Source organism: Tachypleus tridentatus, chromosome 1 (assembly GCF_004210375.1).
Source record: "Tachypleus tridentatus isolate NWPU-2018 chromosome 1, ASM421037v1, whole genome shotgun sequence".
Classification (NCBI taxonomy): Eukaryota; Metazoa; Arthropoda; class Merostomata; order Xiphosura; family Limulidae; genus Tachypleus; species Tachypleus tridentatus.
The window spans coordinates 165742137-165769224 of NC_134825.1; the positions used below are offsets into that span (position 1 = coordinate 165742137).

General features: G+C 34.4%; 1 protein-coding gene across 6 annotated transcripts in view; it reads right to left on the reverse strand.

Annotated features, from left to right (window-relative positions):
• Nucleotides 1-27088, reverse strand: part of LOC143229745 (sprouty-related, EVH1 domain-containing protein 1-like) — a 66715-nt gene that overhangs the window by 24081 nt on the left and 15546 nt on the right. The window contains exon 2 of one of the 6 annotated variants that reach the window (XM_076462509.1): nucleotides 22441-22513. In XM_076462509.1, coding sequence (XP_076318624.1) covers nucleotides 22441-22469 — 29 coding nt within the window. In that variant the 5' untranslated portion in view covers nucleotides 22470-22513. Of the gene's footprint in view, nucleotides 1-5019; nucleotides 6151-6250; nucleotides 6316-6429; nucleotides 6621-22440; nucleotides 22529-27088 lie in introns of those variants that run through there. The other 5 variants (XM_076462516.1, XM_076462520.1, XM_076462521.1 and 2 more) reach the window with 5 other exon arrangements.

The following is a 27088-nucleotide window of genomic DNA, read 5'->3' on the forward strand; positions in this document are numbered from 1 at the left end:
GGTACAAGTGCTTTGCAAAAGTATTCATTCCCTCTCACTGAATGTTATACATTAGAAGATATCCACCTGGATTTGATACTATTACATACTGATTTTACCCATTTTAAAAGTTTCCCCATCATGATTTAATGCTTAATGGGGAACTTTTATACAGAATCCTAGTTGAATACTTACAAATTATGCTAGTACAAAAACTTAAGGAAAACTGGAGATTAACCATTAGTAGTTCTCAAAAGAATATTTTTCAATGAACTTAAAAACTGTCCTTTAAATTTATATATATTTATCCAATGAAATTTTAACAGAATTTCAACTAACTGCACATACTATATTCATAGGAGAAAAATAATTCAAAAGCTTATAAATTTAACAAAAAAAAAACACACCCTACAGACATGAGCAAATTTAGACATTTAAACCTTAAATCTATTATCCTTAATATTCAAGTCTACATTTTCATCACTGACAATTTTCAATACCTGCAAGTTATTCTAAAATTCTTCCGTGCTCCAAATGAAATAAGAACAAAGCTCCAAGCATCACCTGTAGCTTAAATTTCTTGCTCCTGTTATTACTAAGATGTCATACACACAGAGTTAATGGAACACATGCATATTTCTATTGACTGAGGTTATTAATTATTATTTGGGTAAAAAAGGGGCTCAGTGTACTTGGATTTCCAAACAATTTTTGATAAAGAATTACACCAACACTTAGCTAGAGAAATCGCATTTCTGAGGTTGAGGAAGGACTTAACTGGATTGTGGGAAGGTTGGATGGAAGAAATTAAAAGGTTGTTATAAATTTGACTTCAGTCAGTGGACCCCCATTATTAATGCACTGCCTCAGGAACAAATGCTTGAGTGTGCTTTTTTTCTTCTTATTTACATAAATGATATTGATAGAAGCACAATATTTAGCAAATTTACTAATGATAAACTATTTTTACCTGTATTAAGAATGTTGAGATATTAGAGAATGAATGCCTTTGATCAACTGGTAAGCTCAATAAACATCTGGCATGTTACCTTTAAACTGCAGTAAATGTATCTAGATTATTATAATGTGAATCACACATTTCATATAAACTGAAGAAATGGATACTGACATAGTAATGGATAAGTCAAACAAGTCATTTAAGCAGTGAGTGTTCTGTTGCTAATAGTATAGGCTTAATCTAACAGGATTTTAAGTTGTATTTACAGACATAGATAAAAGGTCAAAAGTAGTAATTATCTTTCTATGCACATCACTAATTACACCTCAGTTGGAACAGTGAGTACAGCTTTAGTATCCTTATCTACAAAAGGATACTGGTTCGTGGAAAAATATTAGGTTGATTCCCCATATGAAAGATCATCTGATGGGAATAGGTTGAGATATGTTTTAATTACCTTCTCCTGAGAAAAGATGAGAAAGAGATGACCTTATCAAACTTTACAAGATAATCTGGGTCCACAAGATAATGGTCTGTGATTTCTTTGTTATATTCTGAAGGTAAAAGGACAAAAAGACAGACTTGACTCACGTTAAGTCATTTTTATTTCTCTAATAGCAAAACTGATTTATGGACTGAGCTGTTGGAAACAGTGGAACCAGCATTTTAAAGGAGAACAAGAGGGGCAAAAAAAATTTCTGGGAAACGGTGGAAGGTTAAATTTATAATTTTCTCAAACGTGGGTATGCAAGAACAGTTTAGAAGGAACAAACTTCCTTTGTTATCCATGTTTTAATGTGTAGAAGGTGCTGGTCTGAAACATACTGCTGGCAAAAACTGAAAGTAAATAATAAACCTATGTGGTAAATGAAATGGTAAATCAGGTATTACTGAAGAGGACCACCTTTCCATTCATCACCTGCTTAATGGAACCAAAGCTGCTACATACAGCATGCAAAAATACAAGGTCATAACAGTAGTTATTAATTCTAGAAGTCACACACACACACATCTATTAGAATGAACACCTTCTTGATGATGAAAAACCTACTTTAAATAAAAACATATCTCAGAAGGGCTGTTATGGGTATTAACACTTTTATTGATAGAGAGAAAAACGTTCCGACCTTCCTAGGTCATCTTCAGGTTGAAATGATGACTTAGGAAGGTCGAAACATTGTTCTCTCCTTATCAATAAAAGTGTTAATACCCATAACAGCCCTTCTCAGATACAGAATAAACACTTATCAACTATTTCATTAGTCAAAAACTCAGACCATATTTTTATCAAAAATAATTCCTACACACTTCTCCCAACACATACACCAGTAATACATCTTTGACATCAGATGTATCCTCAAGTCCTTTCCTATACTCCATACTCAAATTACTTAATTTTATATACCACAGTATAAAAAAATTAATGTACGACTCTTGCTTATTAATTAAAACTGCAAAGGTCCTTTTACATAACAGAAGAATTTTTAACACAATGAGCTACTAATAGCACATTAGTATCATCCGTGCACTAAGAGCAAGGTATTCAAATGATTAACATAAATAAAATAATAAACAACAAATAAATGCTTATTACTATGCTTTGCTTTCTACTAATAAAATAAACCCAGTTTTCTAAACCTTATTCATCTCTCCATTACACACCACTTAACACTTTGTGAGGCATTTTGTCAAATAATACTGGTAAGGTAGAACAACAAAAAGTAACACTTTTCTAAAAACAGAGTAAGAATTATGAAATAATTTCAACTGGTTTTACAAACACTTCCTGTAGTTTCCCAGAAATTGCTCTACTGTCAAAAAAATTAAAAAAAAGTGCAGTGCTATTATGTTTTTTGCATAACATCTTCAATGTTTAATGATGCCACAAAAAGACATAGATTCAGAAGTCTTGATACAAAACGATAAAAAGAATGTAACCTGAGCACTTTTTAAAGGTGGGCCTTTCTTCCTCACAGGCAAACTCTTTAACAACAACTCTTACCAAAAAGTTCCTCAAAGTTTTTAAAGATACTGATTTCAACATATTTAAATTTTAAAAATTCTTCCCACTGTTAAAAAACTGATAAACAACCATTTCTTCATCAATAAAAACACTTGTAAATGAAACAACTTCAGACATGATTCCTTCTCCATTTATAATTCCTTTGAAATTTCTTAAAACACTAATATCATACATGAATTTTTTCTGATATAGGAGTGAAGGTTTTATACAGTTAGTTTGATAAAAGTAACAAAACATCACAAACCTCATTAACTCTTATAATTGTTGAAAGTCATTTTTTATAAACCTGTAATTCACATTCTAAGTTTCAATAAAAACATTTACAAATTAAGAATCAGTAACCAAGTACTTTTTCACAGCTCAGTTTCTAACCATAACCTCCTCAATATAGACAGATTTTCATACACTAAATGAAAAAACAGATTTCACAACCTGAATAAATTCTTGAGTCTTACTAAATGAATACAGGGTTTATTAATTTCCTTAACATTAAAAGCCGTCATACCAATAATACTATGGTCTAAAAGTATAGAAGTCAAGTAAGGTGTACACGCATTTTCCCCCATATTTTTCATAGTTTACACATCTCAGATTTAAAATCAATGGCATACAAAAATAGCATTTTGGGTTATTTTTTGTCTCCCACAAACTGTTGCCCATGAATAATTTTTTTCAGTACCAAAACTTGTCAGTAGTGTGGGGGTAATAAAAAATCTCCAAAATGTTATTTATAGATACAGTAAACTGTAACATTTTAAAGTATTATAAAGGCTAACAGTTAGTGAACAAGACAGTTAGCTTAAAATTTGCAACTGATTAGTGTTGCGACTCAGAAAAATAACCAACTGAAATAGTTTCTTACTTCAATTTTTATTTCAAATATCCAAGTTTGGTAAGAATAACTGACTAATTGAATGTAAATTATCTAATTCCACTGGCTGTCCAACTCTAACATGTAGCATTTCCAATCAATATATCTTTAATATCCTACAAGTCATTGCTCAATAGTCCTTTCACTGAATATTGGGACTTGCCTATTGGGCTGAATAGCATGAGAGACACATGATTATCTGAAATGTTTTTTATACATGCAGTATAACACTCTGAATATTAGTTTTAACATCACAGCTTTAGATCATCCAGCCAATCTGATGAGTTCTGATATTGAATGAAAAGGTTTTTGGGTGGCAACTTGCAGTAGGAGACAAAATAAAAACATGAAATGTTATTTTTACATGCGTGATTTTGAATTCAAAACTGTTAAATTATGAGAAATATGAGGGGTGGGTAGAATGTGCAGTTTACACAAATTTAAAACTAATTTTAGTTTTTGTATTTTCTAATGCTTCACAGATTTTAGCATTTAAGCAAGTAATATCTACTTATTTTAAACATCAAACACAAACACAGCTCACGCTCAGTTTTTCCCAGTACATCCGCACAAACGTTTCAATATGAAAAAAGAAACAAATTACTAAATAGAATACTAGTTTCAAACTGGATCAGAAACAAACAGATAATAAAAGAAATTTTACAGACAGTTATTGTGTTCTTCAAAACACTGACCAATCCCTGACCATCTATAGCAGGCACCCCCATTCTTCCACATAGACCTCTACCAGTTAAACAGAATGGAACAAAAAAATGTAAGCTGAAGGGAGTCCCAGATATGTTCAAATGAACTAATGATAATGTGACAGCCATTCCATATGAATAGTAATCACCTTCTGTAGAAAGAGACTAATGTTTGGATAATGTGACAGCCATTCCATATGGACACTAGTCTCCTATAGAAATCAGCTAGTGTTTGGTGAATGTGATACCCATTCCACGTGGACAGCAGTCTCCCTTCTGTAGGAATGGACTCATGTTTGGAAAATGCGATAGCCACTCAATATGGACAGTAGACTCCTTCTGTAGAAACTTCTCTATCACAAGAGTATTGTTGAGAATGACACCCAAACTTGCCAGTGTGTGGTCTCATATAAACATTCAGGATTTAATCTCTAGTGTATTACTGTCCAAGAGTAAGCTTGGGATGCACAGAGGTCAGTCTTACCTTTGATGCTAATGTTGTTCTATACCATGGTAGACTAGCAACTCTTAAAGGTTATGTTCAGCTAGGTATACGTTCATGGTAGTGCTCACAAGGTTATCTCCAAACTCTGGTATGATAGGCCCTGAAGTCAAAATAAAATACCACAAAGAGTTTTTATTACCTCTGCCCCCAAAGAGATAATGTTTTCTTCCCCTGTGTTTGTCAGAAAGATTTCTAGAAAATTCCTGAATGGATTTGGATGGAAGTCTGTACGCATTTGGTCTATGATCTAACTTAGAAGTGATTAGTTTTTTGGATGGTCAAGGTCAAAGTTCAAGTTCAGAACAAGTTCACAAAATTCCAAGGAAATCCCTATATGTTAACATGGGGACTGATTTTTCACTCTATATTTTTGCTCTACGACTCAGTCAAAACTGATCAGATTTTGATGAAACTTGTTAGATACATGTGAAATATCATTCCTCATTGTCCTACCAAAAGTATTGTGCATCCAGTGACAACAACATATATCTGCAGCAACATTTATGTATCCTTTCAAGAGCTGAAAATGATGAATAATTCATGGCAGAGGATATGTGTTCTTCTCCTTGTTCAACCTGAAAATGATACTTGAAAACTTGTATGGTCAGGAAGAAGTCTTAACTTCAGCTTGTCACTTTTTTTGGCCACCTGTTTACATTTTCGTGTATTCTGCATCACTTCCACCAGACATACAAGGCAAAAGTGACACATCTCTGAGGCACTATTACTACTACTAGAACACTACCATAACAATTTTTCAGGTCTGAAACACTATAACCACTTTAGAACTTTTTAGCTTCAAGGTACTACTACTAGTTGACTACCAGTGTAAGTTTTCCTTAACTAAAATATTGAATACCATTTGAGATGAGATTGAGCCAGAGGTCAAAAAAGTACAAATCCCAAAATCAATGCAAAAAAAAAAAAGTTGTATAAAGCATCCAATTTAGCAAAATTAATTACGTGTTCGAACGGTTTAGAAATTGAAATTTCAATAATTACTTTTAAAATTAAATGATTCACAGATTACGCGAACTGTTAACTTTTAAGTCTAAAGCCTAAACTTTCTATTCTAAACCGTACTGCTGTCCACTTCCCCACAAATATGGAAAACAAAATATTATCTATTTGACGTTAATTAGCACTGACATAAGATAATTCCCTACAATTTTGAATAAATATAGTTATAGGCTAAAAATGCTAAGCCTACCGACGATTTCTACTAAGTCGCATACATCTAACCATGGATGCGTACGAGAATACAACAACGCCGTAGCAATTTCCAACCCTCTTTGACACCTAAGCCTAACTCTACAGCTGTGTATGACTACTCTTCTCTGAAAACACAGGGAAAGAATACTACAACAAAGAATTCAACGAAATACCTACTCGTCAAAACTACCTTCTGTCATTTTCTTTGTTACAGTTACCCATTTTCTTCACACTTCCACAGCCCTGTTTTAACAGGACGTAGGAAAGAAAATTCCATTCACCAGTTTCAGTCAATACTTCTTAGTACCGGTAGATTCTGACGAAAACTTTGACATGACGGTAAATGAACGAAAACCTTCTCACACTTCTAAACGTACAGAAGCTGCTCCAAGAAATAGTGCGATCATTCATAAATCATTAAGATATCACATAAACATGATTTGGTGGTAGGTCGTTAATACTGTTTTAAAGTAGTCAGTGATTTACTGATTATTCTATTTTAATTTAGATTGATTTTTCAATAACACAGCACTGTATTTGCAATATGAGTTTGAATAGGTGACAGATGGCTTTAATACTGGTATTATGTATATTAGTGTTAAAGATCTAAACCAGTGTGCCAATCATACCATAAAGAAGCAAAGTGAAAAAAAGTATGTCAGTTTATTGCCTGCTTTCATTTGTTGTTCTCGTTCGTTTTTAGCGCAAAGCTACATGGTGGGCTATACTTGCTCTATCCACTGCGGGGATAACTTATCGCTGATGCATTGGGGTGGGGGCTACCTAACTGTATAATAAAATATTTGATACTATATACTTGAAAGAGCATTTGATTTATATTACACTATTATAAATCACATCAAGAATAAAAGTATGCTTATCGTACATATTAAAACCAAATTGTGCTAAAACATTGGACAAAAGTTGAATAAATCAACACTTTTCTTTGTTCGGGTACTTAGTATTTTCGATTTGAGTAGCACTTCAGGTGATACAGACCAAGTAAGGAGCTATGAGGTTTTCAGATATAGCTATCCATAATTTAGAAATGCTGACCATTTTTAGGTAGGCAACTAACAGTACCTGTCACTTTTCATGGGATTTTCACGCGAATAAAGGGATTGACTCTTACACTTATAACGCAACCATATCTGAAAGTGCAAAGAGTCTTCAACAGCATATTGTAGTCTTACCTTTGACCTTATAATATGTGATTTAGCATGTTATGAACTAGGTTCGTTCTGGCGTCGTCGTATAGTTTTTTTTTTCCATAATCCGTAACTAGCACCTAAAGTAATATTAGCCAATGCGACATCAGATCCGTGCACACCACAGAGGTTAAATGCCGAATTTTAACGTTACAAGCTTTCCGTTTTACGAATGAGTTATTGGGGGTACTTCTGTCATTCTTTAAACTCCTTTCAAATTTTTGTTATTAAATGTAACAGAAAAATAATTATCCGTATCATTGATAGAATAAGGACAGTTCCCTATAAAAGAAAAATAAATACTTTCTATGCTCTAACTCTTAAACAATGTAATATTATAAGGAAAAATGAAACAATGATTTCAGTATTAATATCGAAATCAAGATGTTTTAATAGTTTTAGTACAAATATGAAAAATGTTAATTGATTGAGCAATATGTTCTGCGGTTAAAAATTGTTTCGTTATACACGATTTTGAAAACAAGTTCTTGTCTTGACTGTAAAATTTCATCTAAAACATGAAACTTGTTTTGAATTGCACTGGTATAAGCAACTCATAGAATACAAAGTAAAATTAAACACCAAATTAGTTTGAATTTCGAGGGCTATCTGTGCTAGCCGTCCCTAATTTAGCAGTGTAAAACTAGAGGGAAGGCAGCTAGTCATCACCACCCACCGCCAAAGCTTGGGCTACTCTTTTACCAACGAATAGTGGGATTGACCTTTCACATTATAACGCCCCCTAGGCTGAAAGGGCGAACATATTTGGTGCGACAGGGATTCAAACCTGCGAACCTCAGATTACGAGTCGAACGCCTTAACCCACCTAGTCATGCCGAGCCCATTAAACAACGAACCTGTGAAAAGGGTATAGTAGTTATCGTATTTAACTACCGATCATACAGTGCGTCAGGCTTCGAAAAGTTTTATATTTGAGTACACTAGCATTTTCAGTTATGGGTGTGTTATAAAGGTGACAGTCCAACTATAATCTCAAAGTTTCGGATGGACAGCTTGTGAGGAGCAAGTCGCTGCTGGCTGTGAGCGCATAAAATACTGTTCAGGTTACTCTCCTCACTCCCTCCAGAGAGTATGCAGAAAGTTTACAGACTTACAATGCTAAATCTGGTATTTGATTCTCCATGGTGAACAGAGTATATTTGTCCCATTATACAGCCATACATTAACAGAAAGAAACAATAAAACACGAAATATCAAAAACACAACAACCTTCATGTTGAAAACACCAGTTAACAATTTTGATGGGAATTTAACCCAATAGGTAATAACAATACTTCAAGTATACAGGCATTGGAACATAAAATCTATAAAGATATATATATGTATGTGTATGTAATGTGTGTGTGTGTATATATATATATATATATATAATATAAACATGATGTAAGCAATTAAGATAATATTTCTACAAAAAATTGAACAACTAACAAGACCAAACTTATGATGAAATAGAGCGTAATTATAATACAAAACAAGCCTTAACAAAAATGATGTTTGACAGATCAGTCACCAAGGTACAGGCTATATTATGGAGTGTAAGATCTGTTCTGGTTCCTGGAAGTGAATTGATTGGGGAAATCGGATCCACGTAGCGTTAAGAACACACCGTCTCGTTCCCAAAACCTTGCATGTAAAATAAAATAATAAAAGAGTAAAATAAAAAAAAAATAAAGCAATACGAGATAGTAAGACGTGGGAGTTCAATACCATAATGTTTCAGTCTGCAGGCAGTTCTGAGAAAATGGTTGCTCTCAGAAGAAAAGAAAAAAATTAATAAGAGAAAGAAAACGACCTGCTATTGGGGAAGGAGGGTGAGTAAGAAAACCTTACATCCTAAAGTTGTCATATTAATTTAGACTGTTCAGTAGGGAATTTATTCTAATATAGTTTTGCTTCTATGCTACTAATATAACCTTATTAACTTTGGTTTTGACTATGATAATGGAAGTTGTAATGTCAACTTCAGGAGATAATATGTATATAGTTTTACAACCCAATTTCAATGGTAGGACTTTTTCTTATCTGCTTTTTCATTTCTTTTCTTCTGAAAGTAGTCCCCTTCTTACAACTGTCTGCAGTCTTGAGGGTATATAGGTGTGGGACGATGTGTATTGAACACCAACATCTTACTCTCTTATCTTGTTTTATTATTGTTTTCTCATATTTAACTCTTCTATTAGTACTATTCATTTACATGCGAAGCTTTGCGAACAGAGATTAGGACTGATAGATGGTGGTTTCCCATCGCTAAGTGGGTCCTACTTCCTTAGTCACCTCCAGCGATTAGGACACATTTTATAACCCAGATTAAAATTATTGCCATGGTTACATTTATTTAGTTATAGGATTTTATTAAGGCTAGTTTTATATTATAAATATATTATGTATATAAACACACAGAGAAAGATATTTATATATAGTTGCGTTCAAATACCGCTCTTTGATCAAATAACAGTAGCCCAAAAAACAGGCTATAAGTGTCGTTGAATAATTGCTTCCTCTCTAGCCTGTCAGTTGAAAACTAGAAACAGCTATGTAAGTTTATCCCTTTGCCCAACTTTGCGTGGAAATTATGAAAAAGAAAACAATATTTCAGCAGTAGTCTACTTCATCCAACAGTGCAGGAAAGAATTTTGTTTCACATCAGACTTTCATGCTGTGCTCAATGAGGATATCGAAACCAGATTTTTAGCGTTATTAACTTTCAGACTTACTGGAAGACAACGGAAAGGAGACTTTTATTTGAAGAGTCGTGTATAGCACATATTATCATTTATTGTAACTTTACAGTTCCAGTGTTTTCTATTTCAGATTTGCGTGACGAGTCGTTGACCATTTTACTTATTTTAAAGATAAAAAACAATCGTGGTGACACCTGATACACTTTTACATTATTTAAAAAAAACCTATATGTAAGATTACGTGTATAGTTAAGAATATAATAAATGTACTATTCGATTCTGTACATTTATCGTCTGCCAATCGTACAGAAGTTAAAACCCTTCCCAATAATATCTCTTGTTTGGCGTCTTTAAATATTAGATCAAATCTACACCTCTTTAAATGGCTTTAATTTACCCTACGTCTTAAAGATTTTCACTCTGGTATTTAAATAATGGTAACACGTTCTTCATCTTACCTTCGATCTGATAAGGTTAATGTAAATATCAACAAATTAATTGAAAGACCCAACTAAAATACAATAAAGCTATTATTATTATGAAAACGAATACAAAGAGTTTTTAAAAAGCAGATACTAATGATGTTTCAAAATGAAATATAAATACTATATAAACATAACGTATAATTCAAGAACTTTTGTAGAATTTATAAGAAATACACTCCGACGTTATAAAGTATGTATTAGTACTTCAGATAGCTCGTTTTTATTGTGAGCGAATCATAGTTCTTTTTGGTAAAATAGGATTTAAACATTTTCGCTTTTATGGACATTTATCTTTTTTTTCTATGTGAAATATTAATCTACACAAGAGTTTATACAACCATTTATATATATCAATAAAAAATATAGGACTTCACGTTCGCCTACATCATTTTGAGCACACTTTTTAGGCTTAGCTTCTAAAATGGTCCGGCATGGACAAGCGTGTTAAGGCGTTCGACTCGTAATCCGATGGTCGTGGGTTCGAATCCTGGTAGCACCAAACATACTCGCACTTTCAGCCATGGGGGCGTTATAAAGTGACTTTCAATCCTACTATTCGTTGGTAAAAGAGTAGCCTAAGAGTTGGCGGTGGGAGGTGATGACTAGCTGCCTTCCCTCTAGTCTTACACTGCTAAATTAGGGACGGCTAGCGCAGATAGCCCTCGAGTAGCTTTGCGCAAAATTAAAAAACAAAACAAAAACAAGCTTCTTATATTTGCCAATATAGGCGCTTTTATATCGTGATTACAGTGTATATTCCGATAACCTTTTGGATGGACTTTAAGATGTTAATATCCAGCCCATGTGATATGGTATGGAGAGAGATCATATATGTGAAAAGAAAAAAAAATTCTGATGAGCTATTTCGTACTGCTCTTGATGTGAAATGTGTAATAAAATTGTTTATTTTTAATTTTGCGAAAAGCTACACGATGACTATCTGCGCTAACTGTACCTAATTTAGCAGTGTAAGGACTAGAGGGAATGCAGATAGTCATCACCACCCACCGCCAACTCTTGGGCTACTCTTTTACCAACAAATAGTGGGATTGACCGTATATTATAACGCCCCAATCGCTGAAAGGGCGAGCATGTTTGGTGTGACGGGGATTCGAACCCGCGACCCTGGGATTACGAGTCGAGTGCCTTAACAATCTGGCCATGCCGGTGCCTTATAATATAATTAAAATAACTGTTAATTCACAAAATTTATTAAGCCTCGTTTCTTACTTCGTCACTTTAGGTATTCAACGAAAAACAGCCACAACAAAATCTACACCGTTTCGTTTAAAACTGTTTAACTGTTTCACTGTGTGCTTAATTCAAACAACAACTACACAAAGCGCTAGCTATACAAAATGTCCTTAGTTTTTAACTGATAGACCAGAATTAAAACAGTTAGTTTACAGTAATTATTGGACTACTCCTGTTTAATAGAGTAGTTAGAACTAGTCGTAACTTTTAAAAAGCACAAACATATATATATATATATATCTCAAAAGCTTTTGTGGCGACATACTACAAATTATGAATCGTTAGACTAAAAATCTGGTCTCGCTAACAACTTGTCCCACGCTGGGACAGCGGTAAGTCTTTTGTTTTACAACGTTAAAATCACGGGTTCAATTCCTCTCGGTGGACACGACATATAGTCCGATGTGACTTTGCTATAAGAAAACACACATTAAACATTTGTCCACGTTCAGTTATCAGCAGTAAAGTATAAATAGAAGCGATGCTAGTTCACTTCTTTATGAAGCTTTTGGTTCTGTTTTTGTTTTTTAGGACATTAGCACAAAGCCACAAGAGGGCTATCTGTGCAAACCATTTATAAATAAGGGGTGATAGACCAGAAAAATGCAGCTAGTCAACACCACTCACCGCCAGTTCTTGGACTACTTTTAACTAATATTCGTGAAACTGATTGCAACATTGTAATGTCCCCCTGACTGGAAGGGCGAACGTATTCGGTGGTGGAATTCGAATCCGCGACTCACAAGTTGCGAGTCGAGTGTCTTAATCCTTAGGCCATACCAGACCTAAAGTGTTTGTGAATGATTTCTAAAAGCAAATTCACATTTGGTTATCTGTTACGTCCATCGAGTGATTTTAGTGTTGTAAATCCGTAGACTTACTGCTGTACCAGCGGGAAACAGATCTAAAATACAGACTAAAAATTATGTCTCTCTACTAATACGATGAGTGGAGTAAAAAGGTTAACCGAAAATTGTAATCTTCATTCTAATAATTAGAGAAAGTGCTTGAATTTAACACGGAAAACTTCACAAATAGAATGAAAAAAGTGCACACGCTACTGCTATTTTCACACATATAAATATACCACGAATTGTATTACCTCACTGATCAGCGACAAATTATAATTATTTATATGCAAAAACGGCTCGTTTGGGTTGAGAAAATATTTTACATAGAAGAGCGAACAACGTTTCGACCTTCTTCGGTCATCGACAGGTTCACAAAGAAAGAGGTAACTGACCGGAAGCTGACCACATGTTTGAAAGGGGTTGTGTAACTGTGTGTCGAAATGTAGAGGGCGGTATTAGATGTTTGAATAATTTTATTTATTTTATTATATTAATATAGGTATAAAGGCGTTCCTTTATATTGGTTTATTTTGGATTTAAGTTGTTGTATAAGTAAGGCTTCTTTAATTTTGCGTTTGTTTATGTTTGTTTCTTTATTTAGTATTTGAGTGTTTTCCATGGTTATGTTGTGTTTATTTGACTTGCAGTGTTCGAAAACGTGTGAAGGTGACTTTTTATGTTCTTTGAATCTGGTTTCCATTTTCTACTTGTTTCTCAATATAGAAGTCGTGGCAATTATCACATTGTATTTTATAAATAATGTTGGTGTGGTGTTTGTCAGTGTAGTTTTTACATAGTATAGACCTCAGTTTTGTGCCGGGTTTTTGAATAAATTTGGTATTAACTGGAATGTCATATTTTGTTACTAATTTTGCCAAATGTTGGTTATTTGTTTGCTGATGTCAGGAATATATGGTATACAGCAGTATATGGTTTCGTGGTTTTTTGATTCGTGAGCTGTATTTACTTTAGTTGGTTGATTTTGCTTTCTGTCTAGGTGTGTGCGTATAATGTTTTCTACGGTTTGTGGAGGAAACTTATTGATGTTGATGAAGTATTGTTTTATTTTGTCTAATTCATCGTTAATTTTATTTGGTGAGCATAGTTTTATGGCTGTGTTTATTTGGTTTCTTAGTATGTTGAGTTTTTGTTTTGTTTCATGTGCTGAGTCCCAAGGAATGTATAGTCCAGTATGGGTGATTTTTCGGTGGATTTCTGTTTTGAATTGTGTGTCAGTTCTTGTAATTTTGAGGTTAAGAAATTATATTTGATTGCTTTCTTCCTGTTCACATGTGATGTTAATGTTGAGATGTATAGAGTTAATGTGATTGAAAAAATTAAGTATGTGTTCTGTAGATTTGAATCCCGCAACCGTGTCATCTACATATCTGTACCAGTATAGTGGTGGATGTAATGCTGTGTTAATTGCTTGTGTTTCAACTTGTGTCATAAAAATATTGGCTAGAACTGGTGATACTGGGTTGCCCATGCTTAGGCCATTTGTTTGTATATAGTTTTGGTTGTTGAACATGAAGTTTGTCTTTATCGTGGTGAATTCTATGAGGGTTGCTAACTGGTTACTGGGAATTTCTATAGTTGGGTTAGGGTCTCGGATATAGAGTTCTAAGGCTATCTTGCAGGCTTCAGTGGTTGGAACTTCTGTAAAGAGGGATATAACATCGAAACTGGCCATTAAGGCTTTATGATTAAGTTGATTTAGATTAGACTTGAAATTAAAAGAGTCTTTGATGAATGAGCTGGCTGATGTTACATATTTGGAGAATGCCCATGCTATGTATTTACCAAGATTGTAATTAAACGATTCATATGTGGACATTATTGGTCGTAATGGACAATCTGGTTTATGAGGTTTGGGGATGCCGTATATTTGCGGTGTGCGTGAGTCGGTTTTACGTAGGTAGGAATAAAGTGTTTGTGAAATTGTGTTGGCTTTTTTCATTTGTAGTAGCAATTTGTTCAGTTGCGTCTCGTGTGTCTTTGTTGGATTTGTGTGTATTGGTTTAAATTTGTTCGTGTCTGATAGGATGTTATTCATTTTTTGGATGTATTCATTTGTGCTCATTATGACTATAGCGTTACCTTTATCTGCTTTTAGAATTTTTATGTTTTTGTCTTGTTTTAGGTTTTTAATGGAATTAATGTCTCTTTTTGTAAGGTTGTTTTTTAGTTTTCTGTTTTGTGAAATTATGTTGATGGTTTTGTGAGAAAATTCTTTGAAAAATCGTTTAAGATGTTGTTTTTAGGTGTTTCTGGAAAATATAAATTTGTAATTTTACCTGGGAAGTTTGGCTGTTGGATGTCAATAAAATGATCTAAGTTGTCTTCTTTCTGTTGGTTGTGTTTGGTTGTTTCCTTGTTTTTCTTCTCTGTAGAAAGTATCATAAGTCTCCTGGCTAGGTCTTCTAAACATGTTTTGATTTCTATGGTTGGAATGTACCTAGGTGCTATTGCGAAGTTGAGTCCTTTGTTAAGTAGTTGTTTCTCGTCTGTGTTTAATTGACGGTCGGATCTGTTAATTATGAGGTTAGTCAACGGTTTGTCGTTTTGATGTCTTTTCTGTTGTTTGCATCTTAGTTTTTCTAGTTTTTTGTTGTGGCAGATCTTTTTGTCTCTGTCGTTCTTAGTGTTGATTTGGTTTATGTTTCGTTGTATAAGTCCGTAAATCTCTGGTTTAATGCAGCATGCCAGTTGATGGTCTAGGTTCATTTTTTGTTTTTGTAAGTCATGTAGTTCTTTGTATTTTGTGTTTAACATGGCTTTAAGTAGTTTTTTCTGTAAATTTTGGATAATGTTTGTGCATGTATTAAAATTTTTTGAAAGTTTTACCTTTACAAAATTAGGGGTTAGTTGTTCTTTTCTACATTGTTGAATAAAATAAATGTCATTTCTTCTATTAATAATTCGTTGGTTTAAATTTATTAGTTTCTTAACGATCGTGTAAGCGTGTACTGTTAATAGTGGTGTACGGCATACCACTACTTAAAGCCATGTTAAACACAAAATAAACACAAAAGAACTCTATATCCGAGACCCTAACCCAACTATAGAAATTCCCAGTAACCAGTTAGCAACCCTCATAGAATTCACCACGATAAAGACAAACTTCATGTTCAACAACCAAAACTATATACAAACAAATGGCCTAAGCATGGGCAACCCAGTATCACCAGTTCTAGCCAATATTTTTATGACACAAGTTGAAACACAAGCAATTAACACAGCATTACATCCACCACTATACTGGTACAGATATGTAGATGACACGGTTGCGGGATTCAAATCTACAGAACACATACTTAATTTTTCAATCACATTAACTCTATACATCCCAACATTAACTTCACATGTGAACAGGAAGAAAGCAATCAAATATCATTTCTTAACCTCAAAATTACAAGAACTGACACACAATTCAAAACAGAAATCCACCGAAAAATCACCCATACTGGACTATACATTCCTTGGGACTCAGCACATGAAACAAAACAAAAACTCAACATACTAAGAAACCAAATAAACACAGCCATAAAACTATGCTCACCAGATAAAATTAACGATGAATTAGACAAAATAAAACAATACTTCATCAACATCAATAAGTTTCCTCCACAAACCGTAGAAAACATTATACGCACACACCTAGACAGAAAGCAAAATCAACCAACTAAAGTAAATACAGCTCACGAATCAAAACCACGAAACCATATACTGCTGTATACCATATATTCCTGACATCAGCAAACAAATAACCAACATTTGGCAAAATTAGTAACAAAATATGACATTCCAGTTAATACCAAATTTATTCAAAAACCCGGCACAAAACTGAGGTCTATACTATGTAAAAACTACACTGACAAACACCACACCAACATTATTTATAAAATACAATGTGATAATTGCCACGACTTCTATATTGGAGAAACAAGTAGAAAATGGAAACCAGATTCAAAGAACATAAAAAGTCACCTTCACACGTTTTCGAACACTGCAAGTCAAATAAACACAACATAACCATGGAAAACACTCAAATACTAAATAAAGAAACAAACATAAACAAACGCAAAATTAAAGAAGCCTTACTTATACAACAACTTAAACCCAAAATAAACCAATATAAAGAAACGCCTTTATACCTATATTAATATAATAAAATAAATAAAATTATTCAAACATTTAATACCGCTCTCTACATTTCGACACACAGTTACACAACCCCTTTCAAACATGTGGTCAGCTTCCGGTCAGTTACCTCTTTCTTTGTGAACCTGACGATGACCGAAGAAGGTCGAAACGTTGTTCGCTTTTCTATGTAAAATATTTTCTCAACCCAAACGAGCCGTTTTTGCATATAAATTTCTCAACAAGTGGGTTTCTTGACATCACAAATTATAATTATATTAAGATTTAACAATAGCTCTGTATAAGACAAACCTGAAAAGCAAAACGCAAAATACAAAAATAAACTTTACTAGTGACTGACTGAGAAAATATTTGGCAAGGAAGAATCAAAAGGTCTCTTCTACGTATCTTCATCAATGCTAAGTCAGTTATTGTAGCCTGACAATGAAAATACGACGAGGATAGAACACTTCTCACTTCGGGCACTGATTAATGGAAGCCAATAGTAAATTCGGTTTAAAGATCGACGTAAAACGTAGAAGTAAAACTCAGATTGGAGGAAGAACCATTTGTCTTTTTTGACACAATTGAAAATATATTCCTTCTCTTACCTCTAAAAAAAAAAAAAACCAGTTTCAGCTATCAGACTAAAGTACATTTCATTCTCTGACAATAATACATACTAAAAGTAAATGTTAGACTAAAGTTAAATCTTCTCTCTGATTTTGTAGAGGTTAAAGGCAAAAGTCAGATTAAAGGAAAACTTCTCTCTTTGTTCGTTTGGAAGGTGCAAGCCGAGCTTGCTACGACTTCTCTGTCCTATGAGTGTTGAGAAGTACGTGAGGCCACAAAACGAGAGAAAATGTCTTTGTTTGTCCACTTGAAGACATACTGTAAAGATCTGATACGAGGCATAATTTCCTCTCTATCTATTTGCTGATCATGAGTACAAATTAGGCTTAATTATACGATTCACGTGTTTCTTTAAGGAGCAGATTGTAGATAGGAAGAGGGAAATAGTGTCCCAATTAACTGAATAGAAACCAAAATTAATAATCTCACTATGATTTTAACTTCTAGCCCTTCTGTACCAAGACCCCAGATAGATATGTTTATGTACTGATCAAAAGTAAACATCACAGCGAGATCGTAAGGTCAACCCAGATGGTATGGGGTATTACATTGAAGATATAATATGTTGCCTATCTATGTATAATAGGTGTTCATAAGTTAACATAGATTTGATATTAAACATTTAAAATTGTAAAGAATCTTTTTCAAACACTTGGCGCGAATGGCTACCTGCACAAAGTCATCTCTGATTTTTATCTGACAGGCTACAAGAACGACAGATAGTTAAATTTATCCATCGCGTACTCTTGGACTATTCTTGCCTGACTGAAAAGGCAGATTTGATTGTAATATTATAACGAGTTTTACGATTTAACGGTCACGAACAATGAATGCGTGATATCACAGCACGTGCACACAAATCCAGTATGTTCTCATAAAATGGAGTAAAATTGTTTATTAATGTACACCATGTCTTCTGACGGGGCCACTTTTATAGAAGTTCCCTTGAGAAATACACTCATGAATCTGGTGTGACACATACAGACAATCATTTAGCGTGTTTCAAACTCTGAATAGAGCAATCGACAAAATCCAAATTCTGAGTTCTACCAGCGAGGTATTTTACTTTGTAACTGATTGATAAACCTACGAAGCCTGCCTTTTAAACTGTGTTGTCTACACGGTTAGTGTACGTATGTATGTGTGATTAAAACAAAGCCATATAGGGATATCTACTGTGTCCTCGGAAGCAATCGAACCCTTCATTTCAGCGTTGTGAATCCCAAGATTCACCACTGTCCCAGTACTCTAATTATTGATCTTATAAGAGACTATATTCAGTAAAATCGGTAAATGAAATCAACTAGTTCTTCTTTGAAGATTCGCCGAGGCTACCAAAAAGTGTGAAAGATTCTCTAGATGCTCCATTTACGATTACAGAAACAACCTCTATAAGCCAATCATTAGCAGAAGATAAGTCCCCTGAAATTAATGGCCTGACGGTTGAATGGTTGGTGAAATTTTGACCAAAGATTAGTATTTTGTTACTAGAAGCCGAATCTTTAGAAACAGGTGAATGTTATAGAAGTATTGAAAAACCAGTGATGACGTTAATACAAAGGAAGATTTGACAGAATTCAAAATTGGTGACCAGTAACATTTCTGTGAAGTTACTATAAAGTACTCTTGAAAGACATAACAAACATAATAAAGCTTATTATGAGTCAACTAATTCAGAGCAATGTATTAGTGATTTTATACAAAATGTTATACGTGATATAATAGATCTCGTAAGTAAAAATAACGAACGTTTAACTATTGAAAATTTAAATCTTTAAAAAAAAACTTTAACTGCTTAAATCTTAATAAGTTAAGAAAAATACATAGAAAATTTGGTTTTGGCTAGAATATTATAAAGGCCATTTACACCATGTATAAATATATTATATTTTATGTAACTCATGGGTCAGTTTTGTTTGTCTGTTTTAGAATTTCGCGCAAAGCTACACGAAGGCTATCTGCGATAGCCGTCCTTAATTTAGCAGTGTAAGACTAGAGGAAAGGCAGCTAGTCATCACCACTCACCGCCAATTCTAGGACTACTCTTTTACCAATGAATAGTGGGATTGACCTTAACTTTATAAGGCCCTCACGGCTGAAAGGGCGAGCATGTTTGGTGTGACGGGGATTCGAACCCGCGACCCTCGGATTACGATTCGAGCGCCTTCACCACCTTGCCAAGCCGGGCCTAGAAAATAAATTAAGTTATACATGGTCGAATCAAGGAACACAAGCATTTGGTGCGTTTAGAAATGTCTTAGAAGAAGTGAAAGATAAATGTCGTAATCCTACTACAGTTTGGAGGTGTTTTCAACATATTTTGACATTAAAATAAATAATATTAATTAAACCTTACTCTAATTATCAGTACTATTATGTGCAACAGATATAAGGTACTACTTTATAGTTCAGCGCAAAGATACACTATGGGCTATCTGTGCCCTTCCCATCATGGATATTAAAAGCCGGTTTCTGAAGTTGTAAGTTCTCAGACATATCGCTGTGGCTCGGCGTGATCAGATGGTTAAGGTGTTCGACTCGTAATCTGAGGGTCGCGAGTTATAATCCCCCATCGTACCAAACATGTTTGGCATTTCAGCCCTAGGAGTATTAAAATATGCGGTCAATCCCAGTATTTGTTAATAAAGGAGTAGCCCAAGAGTTGGCGGTGGGTGGTGATGACTAGCTGCTTTTCTTCTAGTCTTACATTGCTAAATTAGGGACGACTAGCGCAGATAGCCCTCGTGTAGTTCTGCGCGAAATTTATAAAGTAAACAAATATATCGTTGTGCCACTGGGGGACTCCACCCAAGAATTCAATAACTATTTCTAGGATTATTTTTTGTTTCGAATGTGTATTACATAAAACAACCAGTTCACCCATCCGTATTATAATGAAAACTTTTTTTTCTGACAGTGCTTTTAATGGATCACATGGCAGCTTTGATTGTTTGTTTGTTTTGAATTTTGCGCAAAGCTACTCGAGGGCTATCTGCTCTAGCCGTCCCTAATATAGCAGTATAAGATTAGAGGGAAGGCATCACCACCCACCGCCAACTCTTGGGCTACTCCTTTACCAACGAATAGTTGGATTGAGTGTCACATTATAACGCCCCCACGGCTGAAAAGGTGAGCATGTTTGGTGCGACCGGGATTCGAACTCGCGACCCTCGGATTACGATTCGAACGCCTTAACACGCTTGGCCATACCGGGCCCACACATGGCAGCACGAGGAAAGTTATGCACGCTCACGTCTCTGCTTCACAAAAAGTGGTGTAGGGTTAACAGAATTAACAGAAGATGATTTGCTTGTTTGGCTGTAGTTAAACACGAAGTTTCATATTGGGCTTTCATGCTCTGCCCACCGAAGGTATCAAAATCAGATTTTTGTTGTTATGAACTTTCAGACTTACTATGGGACTGCGGAAAGGAGACGTTTATTTGAAGAGTCATGTATAGCACATATTATCATCTATTGTAACTTTACAGTTCCAGTGTTTTCTATTTCAGATTTGCGTGACGAGTTGTTGCCCATTTAATTATTTTAAATATAATCATCAACTGACTTGAAAATAATCGTGGTGACACCTGATACACTTTTCCATTATTAAAAAAACAACTTCTATGTAACATAATATGCATAGTTAAGAATATAATAAATGTACTATTTTTTGTTGTTTTTAATTAAGCACAAAGCTATTCAATAGGCTATCTGTGCTCTGCCACCACGGGTATCGAAACCCGGTTTTTAGCGTTGTAAGTCCGCAGACCTACCGCTGAGCCACTGGGAGGCTGTACTATTTATCTTCTGATACTCGTACAGAAGTCCAAAACCTTTCCAATAATATCTATTGTTTGGCGTCTTTAAATATTAGATCACTTTCACACCAAGGCCCGGTATAGCCAGGTATGATAAGGCTTTCGGCTCGTAACCTGAAGGTCTGGGGTTCAAATCACCGTCGCACCAAACATGCTCGCCCTTTCAGCCGTGATGGCGTTACAATGTTATGGTCAATCCCGATATTCGTTGGTAAAAAAGTAGCCCAAGAGTTGGCGGTGGGTGGTGATGACTACTAGTTGTCTTCCCTCTAGTTTTACACTGCTAAATTAGGGACGGCTAGCTTTGCGCTAAATTCAAAAACAGACGAACAAAAAAGTTTCACACCTCCTTAAATTTCTTTAATCTATATCCACGTCTGAAAAATTTCCACACTGACATCTAACGTCATGGAAACTTGGAAAATGGTAGCTTGGATATTTTAATAAAAATGTTCAAAATTAATTCAACATTTACAACCATCACTTCCGACGTTGTTCATTACAATCATTAAAGTAAACAATTATTTTAAAACATCATCCTCTTTATATTAGTAAGTAGTGCTAGTTATTATTTATAGATGTTGCAGATAACGGTGGTAAATTGATAATGTAATGGATGAAAATTGGTTTTGTTAATTTGTGAAAAACCGGTTTGTTTGTTTTATTAAAAACCTACGCATCTACTTGTCTGTCTGTCTGTTTATCTGTCTGTCATCTGCATTTACAACGATTTGTAATGGGTGTTTTCTTAGTGAGTTGGCCATGCAGGTTAAATTTTATGTTCATAAGTTTGAAACGTTTTTTTTGTTTTTTTAATTTACCAAAGATGAAACTGTTGCTGGTGCAGTCCTGTATTGACCTGGCGTCTCTACTGCTAATGAAGTCGCAACACTAGTGGGTCACACATGAAATGGCTTTATTTTTGCATAAATTAACAAATTATGTACGTCATAACTAATCCCACCCTTATGATAGGAGAGAAAGTAGATCCGTCGCCTACGGTGTACCGTCGAGGCATGCGCTGAGATGACATTGCTGAGGAACGAACAACTGCAAAGGAATATTCTGTAACGCATGCGTGAACATACTCACGTTCGTTCATTCCCGCACAAGAATACCATGAGGAAGGGCTTCTGTCAGCTTCGTTGGTTTTCTCAGTTGCCGCCTGTTGGAGAAAAACCTAATAACTAGAGCATCAAACAAGGAAGGGCAAACTTAACCTACATTGAAATGTTTTAACCCTCAACAATCTGATCACAAAGAAAGAGATGTTTTAACCTTCATTCCCTTCATCACATGAAAATATTTTTAACCTTTATTATCCTTATGTTAATTAACATTTGTTGTGTCAAAAGGTTTATGTTAACGAATTGCATCAGGTAACATCTTTATTTCCACTTAAAGAAGCATATTCACCTTCTAATGTAATTAACACCAACCAGAATATTAACCAGATTATTTTTTAATGAAACCAGTTTGATAAACTACACAATAGCACTAAAGAGAATAGCAGTCTAACACAAGCTCAAAATGAAACCATCGAAGTTGTACAATATGGTGCATTTCATATGTATGCATAAAATGGCTACTATTAAAAATTAAAATTTTGGGGGATATAAAAATATCAGACGATACAAAAACACACATAAAAACTGAAGAATCCTCGCAATTCAATAACGTGAGAAGAAATTTCATTTAGAAATATCTTTACTCTTCTAAATGGCATGGCATGGCCAGGTGGGTTAAGGCGTTCGACTCGTAATCTCGGGTTCGAATCCCTGTCGCACCAAACATGTTCGCCCTTTCAACTATTCGTTGGTAAAAGAGTAACCCAAGAGTTGGCGGTGGGTGCTGATGACTAACTGCCTTCCCTCTAGTCTTAAACTGCTAAATTAGGGACGGCTAGCGCAGATAGCCCTTGTGTAGCTTTGCGCGAAATTCAAAAAACAAACAAACTCTCCTGATAATTTCATCTAATATTATTCCCACTAACTTTTTTCTAGCATACAAAACTAACTTAAACTGAACTTTCTAAGATATAAGAAGAAAAAAAAAATCACACACCTGACTTTGTGGGTGGAGTTTAGACAAGCCACCCAATTTTCAGTTGTTTGTGTTAATTGATTTTTAACGATTGTACACATATAATTGTCTGAGTGTGAAATCAAAAGTATCTTCTGGAATATGTGGGCTATTTTAAAACTTTTACAGTTTTTAATTCAATTTTCTAAGTTTGAAAGCTGCTTTAGTACATTTGATTTTGGAACTAAAGTGCAGAAGTATATGGTTCGTTGTTTACTGATATGGTATTACACAGAACACGTAGTTAGTTTCACCACATGCGGTATTAGCATAATATTTTATCTTTCCTTGAAGTAACTTAGGCCTAGTACAAAATAAGTGTCCATACCTTACTTTCCTTTAGCTTCATTGCGGTTTCTAAATTCAATGCAAAATTATTTAATCTTTTTTTTTTTCACGTTTTATGTCTGCACAAGGAAATAAGTTATAAAATAGGTGTTGAATGTAACACAATGTACTGCTTCTTACGACATGATTCTATCAAGGATGGTATTTACTTTTCCATGGTAAACCTATATTATTTATCAACATCACTTTATATAAGTTTATGTTGGGTAAAACCACCCAGTAACACAGCGGCATGCTTGTGGACTTAAAACGCTAGAAACTGGGCTTCGATATCTGTAGTGAGCAGTGCACCTGCAACTCAATGTGTAGATTTGTACTTACCTTCAAACAAACGAACACAATTTTTGTAAAAATATGAACATATTTCTTCAAATAAACGTTCGATTGATCGACTGCAGAGAAATGCTTCACAAGTCGAGGAATTTTGGCTAATTGAAGGACAGTGGTTTTTGAATGAGGAAATGCAGAACCGACTTGCGCAGTACTTTGTTTTGTATCTAATGTCTCATTTACGTTTATTCGTGCTAATTGGGAATCCGTTATTTTGTCATACCATTTTGGGAGAAATATGAGGCTGTTGATGAGGAAAGAAAGATAATTTAAGCGCGTGTGGTCCAGGTTGTCTGTCTTTCTCCTTTTATGGTTGCTACCATAAAAACATCCCATTCAATCAAACCCTTGAAACTTCCATCACGTGGCAGTAACCTACACGTCTTTTAAGTACTTCATAACACAGAAACCTTCATCACGTGACATCATCGAGCGCCCTGACTGACCACACAGGTCTTTAATTAAATAACACAGCACAGATAGCCCATCGTGTATTTTACGCTTAGAAACAAACAAACCAGTTAAGTTTTGAATTGCTTTTACACGACATCAGGCATGTCACGTGTACAGAATTAGAGATGTTGAAAACTCTGGTTTCCTTCTTTGAATAATGATATGAATTACCTAGAATCCTGGAAAGTCTTAACAAAGTTTGAACTTGAATATATTTTCAACGAAAAGTAATTCTTAAACAGAATTAGTTCTACCGAATTTCCGTATTAGCTGGCGTCAAAGACGCACCCCTATTTTGAATAGCTAAATTCTAAAAAAGAAAAGAGATAAACATTAGAATAAGGTCGCAGCACTTCTACCGGTTTTATCAAGATGTTTCGTGGATTGTTTAGTGAGTTGTATGCTTATCATATCTACCATTGAAAGTGTGTATCTTATATTACCACTAGAATATCTGTATTATTAACAGTAATAACTTTATTCTAGGTGTGGGAGTTAAAAAAAGTGCTGGTATTATAGCAACCCTGTAATATGTACAGTGACCTCCTGTTCTTGTTTATTTACTTGTTATTTAATACTAAGTAACTTATACATTTAATTGTGGGTCGTATACATGGGCTTGTAATGCTGTCTAGTATTGAAACGCTTGTTCTAGGCTTAGGTTTAGCGGTTTAGGCCTATGAGCAACGTAACCTTCGGCCTGGAAGAGGCAGGATAAATTCTTGAGACTTATTTTGGGGATATAAATAGCGTCTTCGATGCCGGGAAATTCGATATCTTCATGGATATCTCTTGTAGTTATTTGAGCTTACGTGCAGTTGCTGTGTGGAAGACAGAAAAACGGCCATTTTAAGAACACTTGAAAGCTGTGTTTGACATGTTTAATAAAGTATAGATATATGTGTGTGTATATATGTATAATATAAACATAATTTTTAAGCCAAAACAAAACACATTAAAATTAAACAAAATACGCTACATTAAAATATCCTACGGTTTGTTTCTTTTCTGAATCTCGCGCAAAGCTACACGAAGGCTATCTGCTCTAGTCGTCTCTAATTTAGCAGTGCAAGACTAGAGGGAAGGCATGACCACCCACCGCCAACTCTTGGGCTACTTTTTTTACCAACGAATAGTGGGATTGACCGTAATATTATAACGCTCCCACGGCTGGGAGGACGAGCATGTTTGGTGCGACCGCGATTCGAACCCCGCGACCCTCGGATTACGAGTCGAACGCCTTAACACGTTGCGCCATGCCGGGCCAGATTGCAGTGGAATTTGTTCTTGAACAAACGTTCTGATTCAAGATAAAACTTAGATTAAGACTTGATATTACGTTTATTTGACATTTATTTATTGCTATAAAAGCGATACTGAATTGAAGTAGTTTTAGTTGTTTCACGCGTGTAACCCCCCGCTAGTACAGCAGTATGTCTTCGGATTTACAACGCTAAAATCAGGGGTTCGATTCCCTTCGGTTGGCTGAGCAGATAGCCCACTGTGGCTTTGCTATAAGAAAAACACACTCTGATTCGTATATTAGGCTTAACACATTTCAGGTAAAAGTGATGCGTGCTTTTGATTTAAATTTGAAAATACTATTGGCTAACGAAACGTAGCATTTTTAGGAACAAAATATTTCTTCAGTTTAAGGCACGCAGTACTAGATATATCCTAAGTGTAACAATTACATGAATGATGGTCAAGTTATAAACATTTATTAGTTTTAAGTATAAAACACATTAGTTTGTTTTATTTTAAAGTCGAAACAGTGTTGTGTTTGTGCGCTTCAAGGTAATATTACTTTTGTATATAAGGTTTCCTTTTGTTAAAGTATAACTTTAGTTGTAAGTAGCGGTATGTTTGTGTACACCCGTATCTTCTGTTTAAAATATAACCTTAGTTGTAGGTAGTGGTAGGTTTATGTACACGTTTATAATATGTTTAAAGTATAATTTAGTTGTAGATAGTTGTATGTTTATGTACACGTTTATAATTTGTTTAAAGTATAACTTTACTTGTAGATAGTTGTATGTTTATGTACACGTTTATAATTTGTTTAAAGTATAACTTTACTTGTAGGTAGTTGTATGTTTATTTACACGTTTATAATTTGTTTAAAGTATAACTTTACTTGTAGGTAGTTGTATGTTTATTTACACGTTTATAATTTGTTTAAAGTATAACTTTACTTGTAGGTAGTTGTATGTTTATTTACACGTTTATAATTTGTTTAAAGTATAACTATACTTGTAGGTAGTTGTATGTTTATTTACACGTTTATAATTTGTTTAAAGTATGACTTTACTTGTAGGTAGTTGTATGTTTATTTACACGTTTGTTTTCTGCGTGAAGTGTGAATTTGGTTTCAAGGTTTAGTTTTTATCTTTCGAGTTTTCTCGTAGTGGTTGCATACATTTGTTAGTTTCAGACGATATCTTTAGTTTGAAATAATGTTATTTTTACTTAAGCTTTTATATTATATGGCGTGTGTTACATATTTTAAGTTTGAAAAAATTCTATA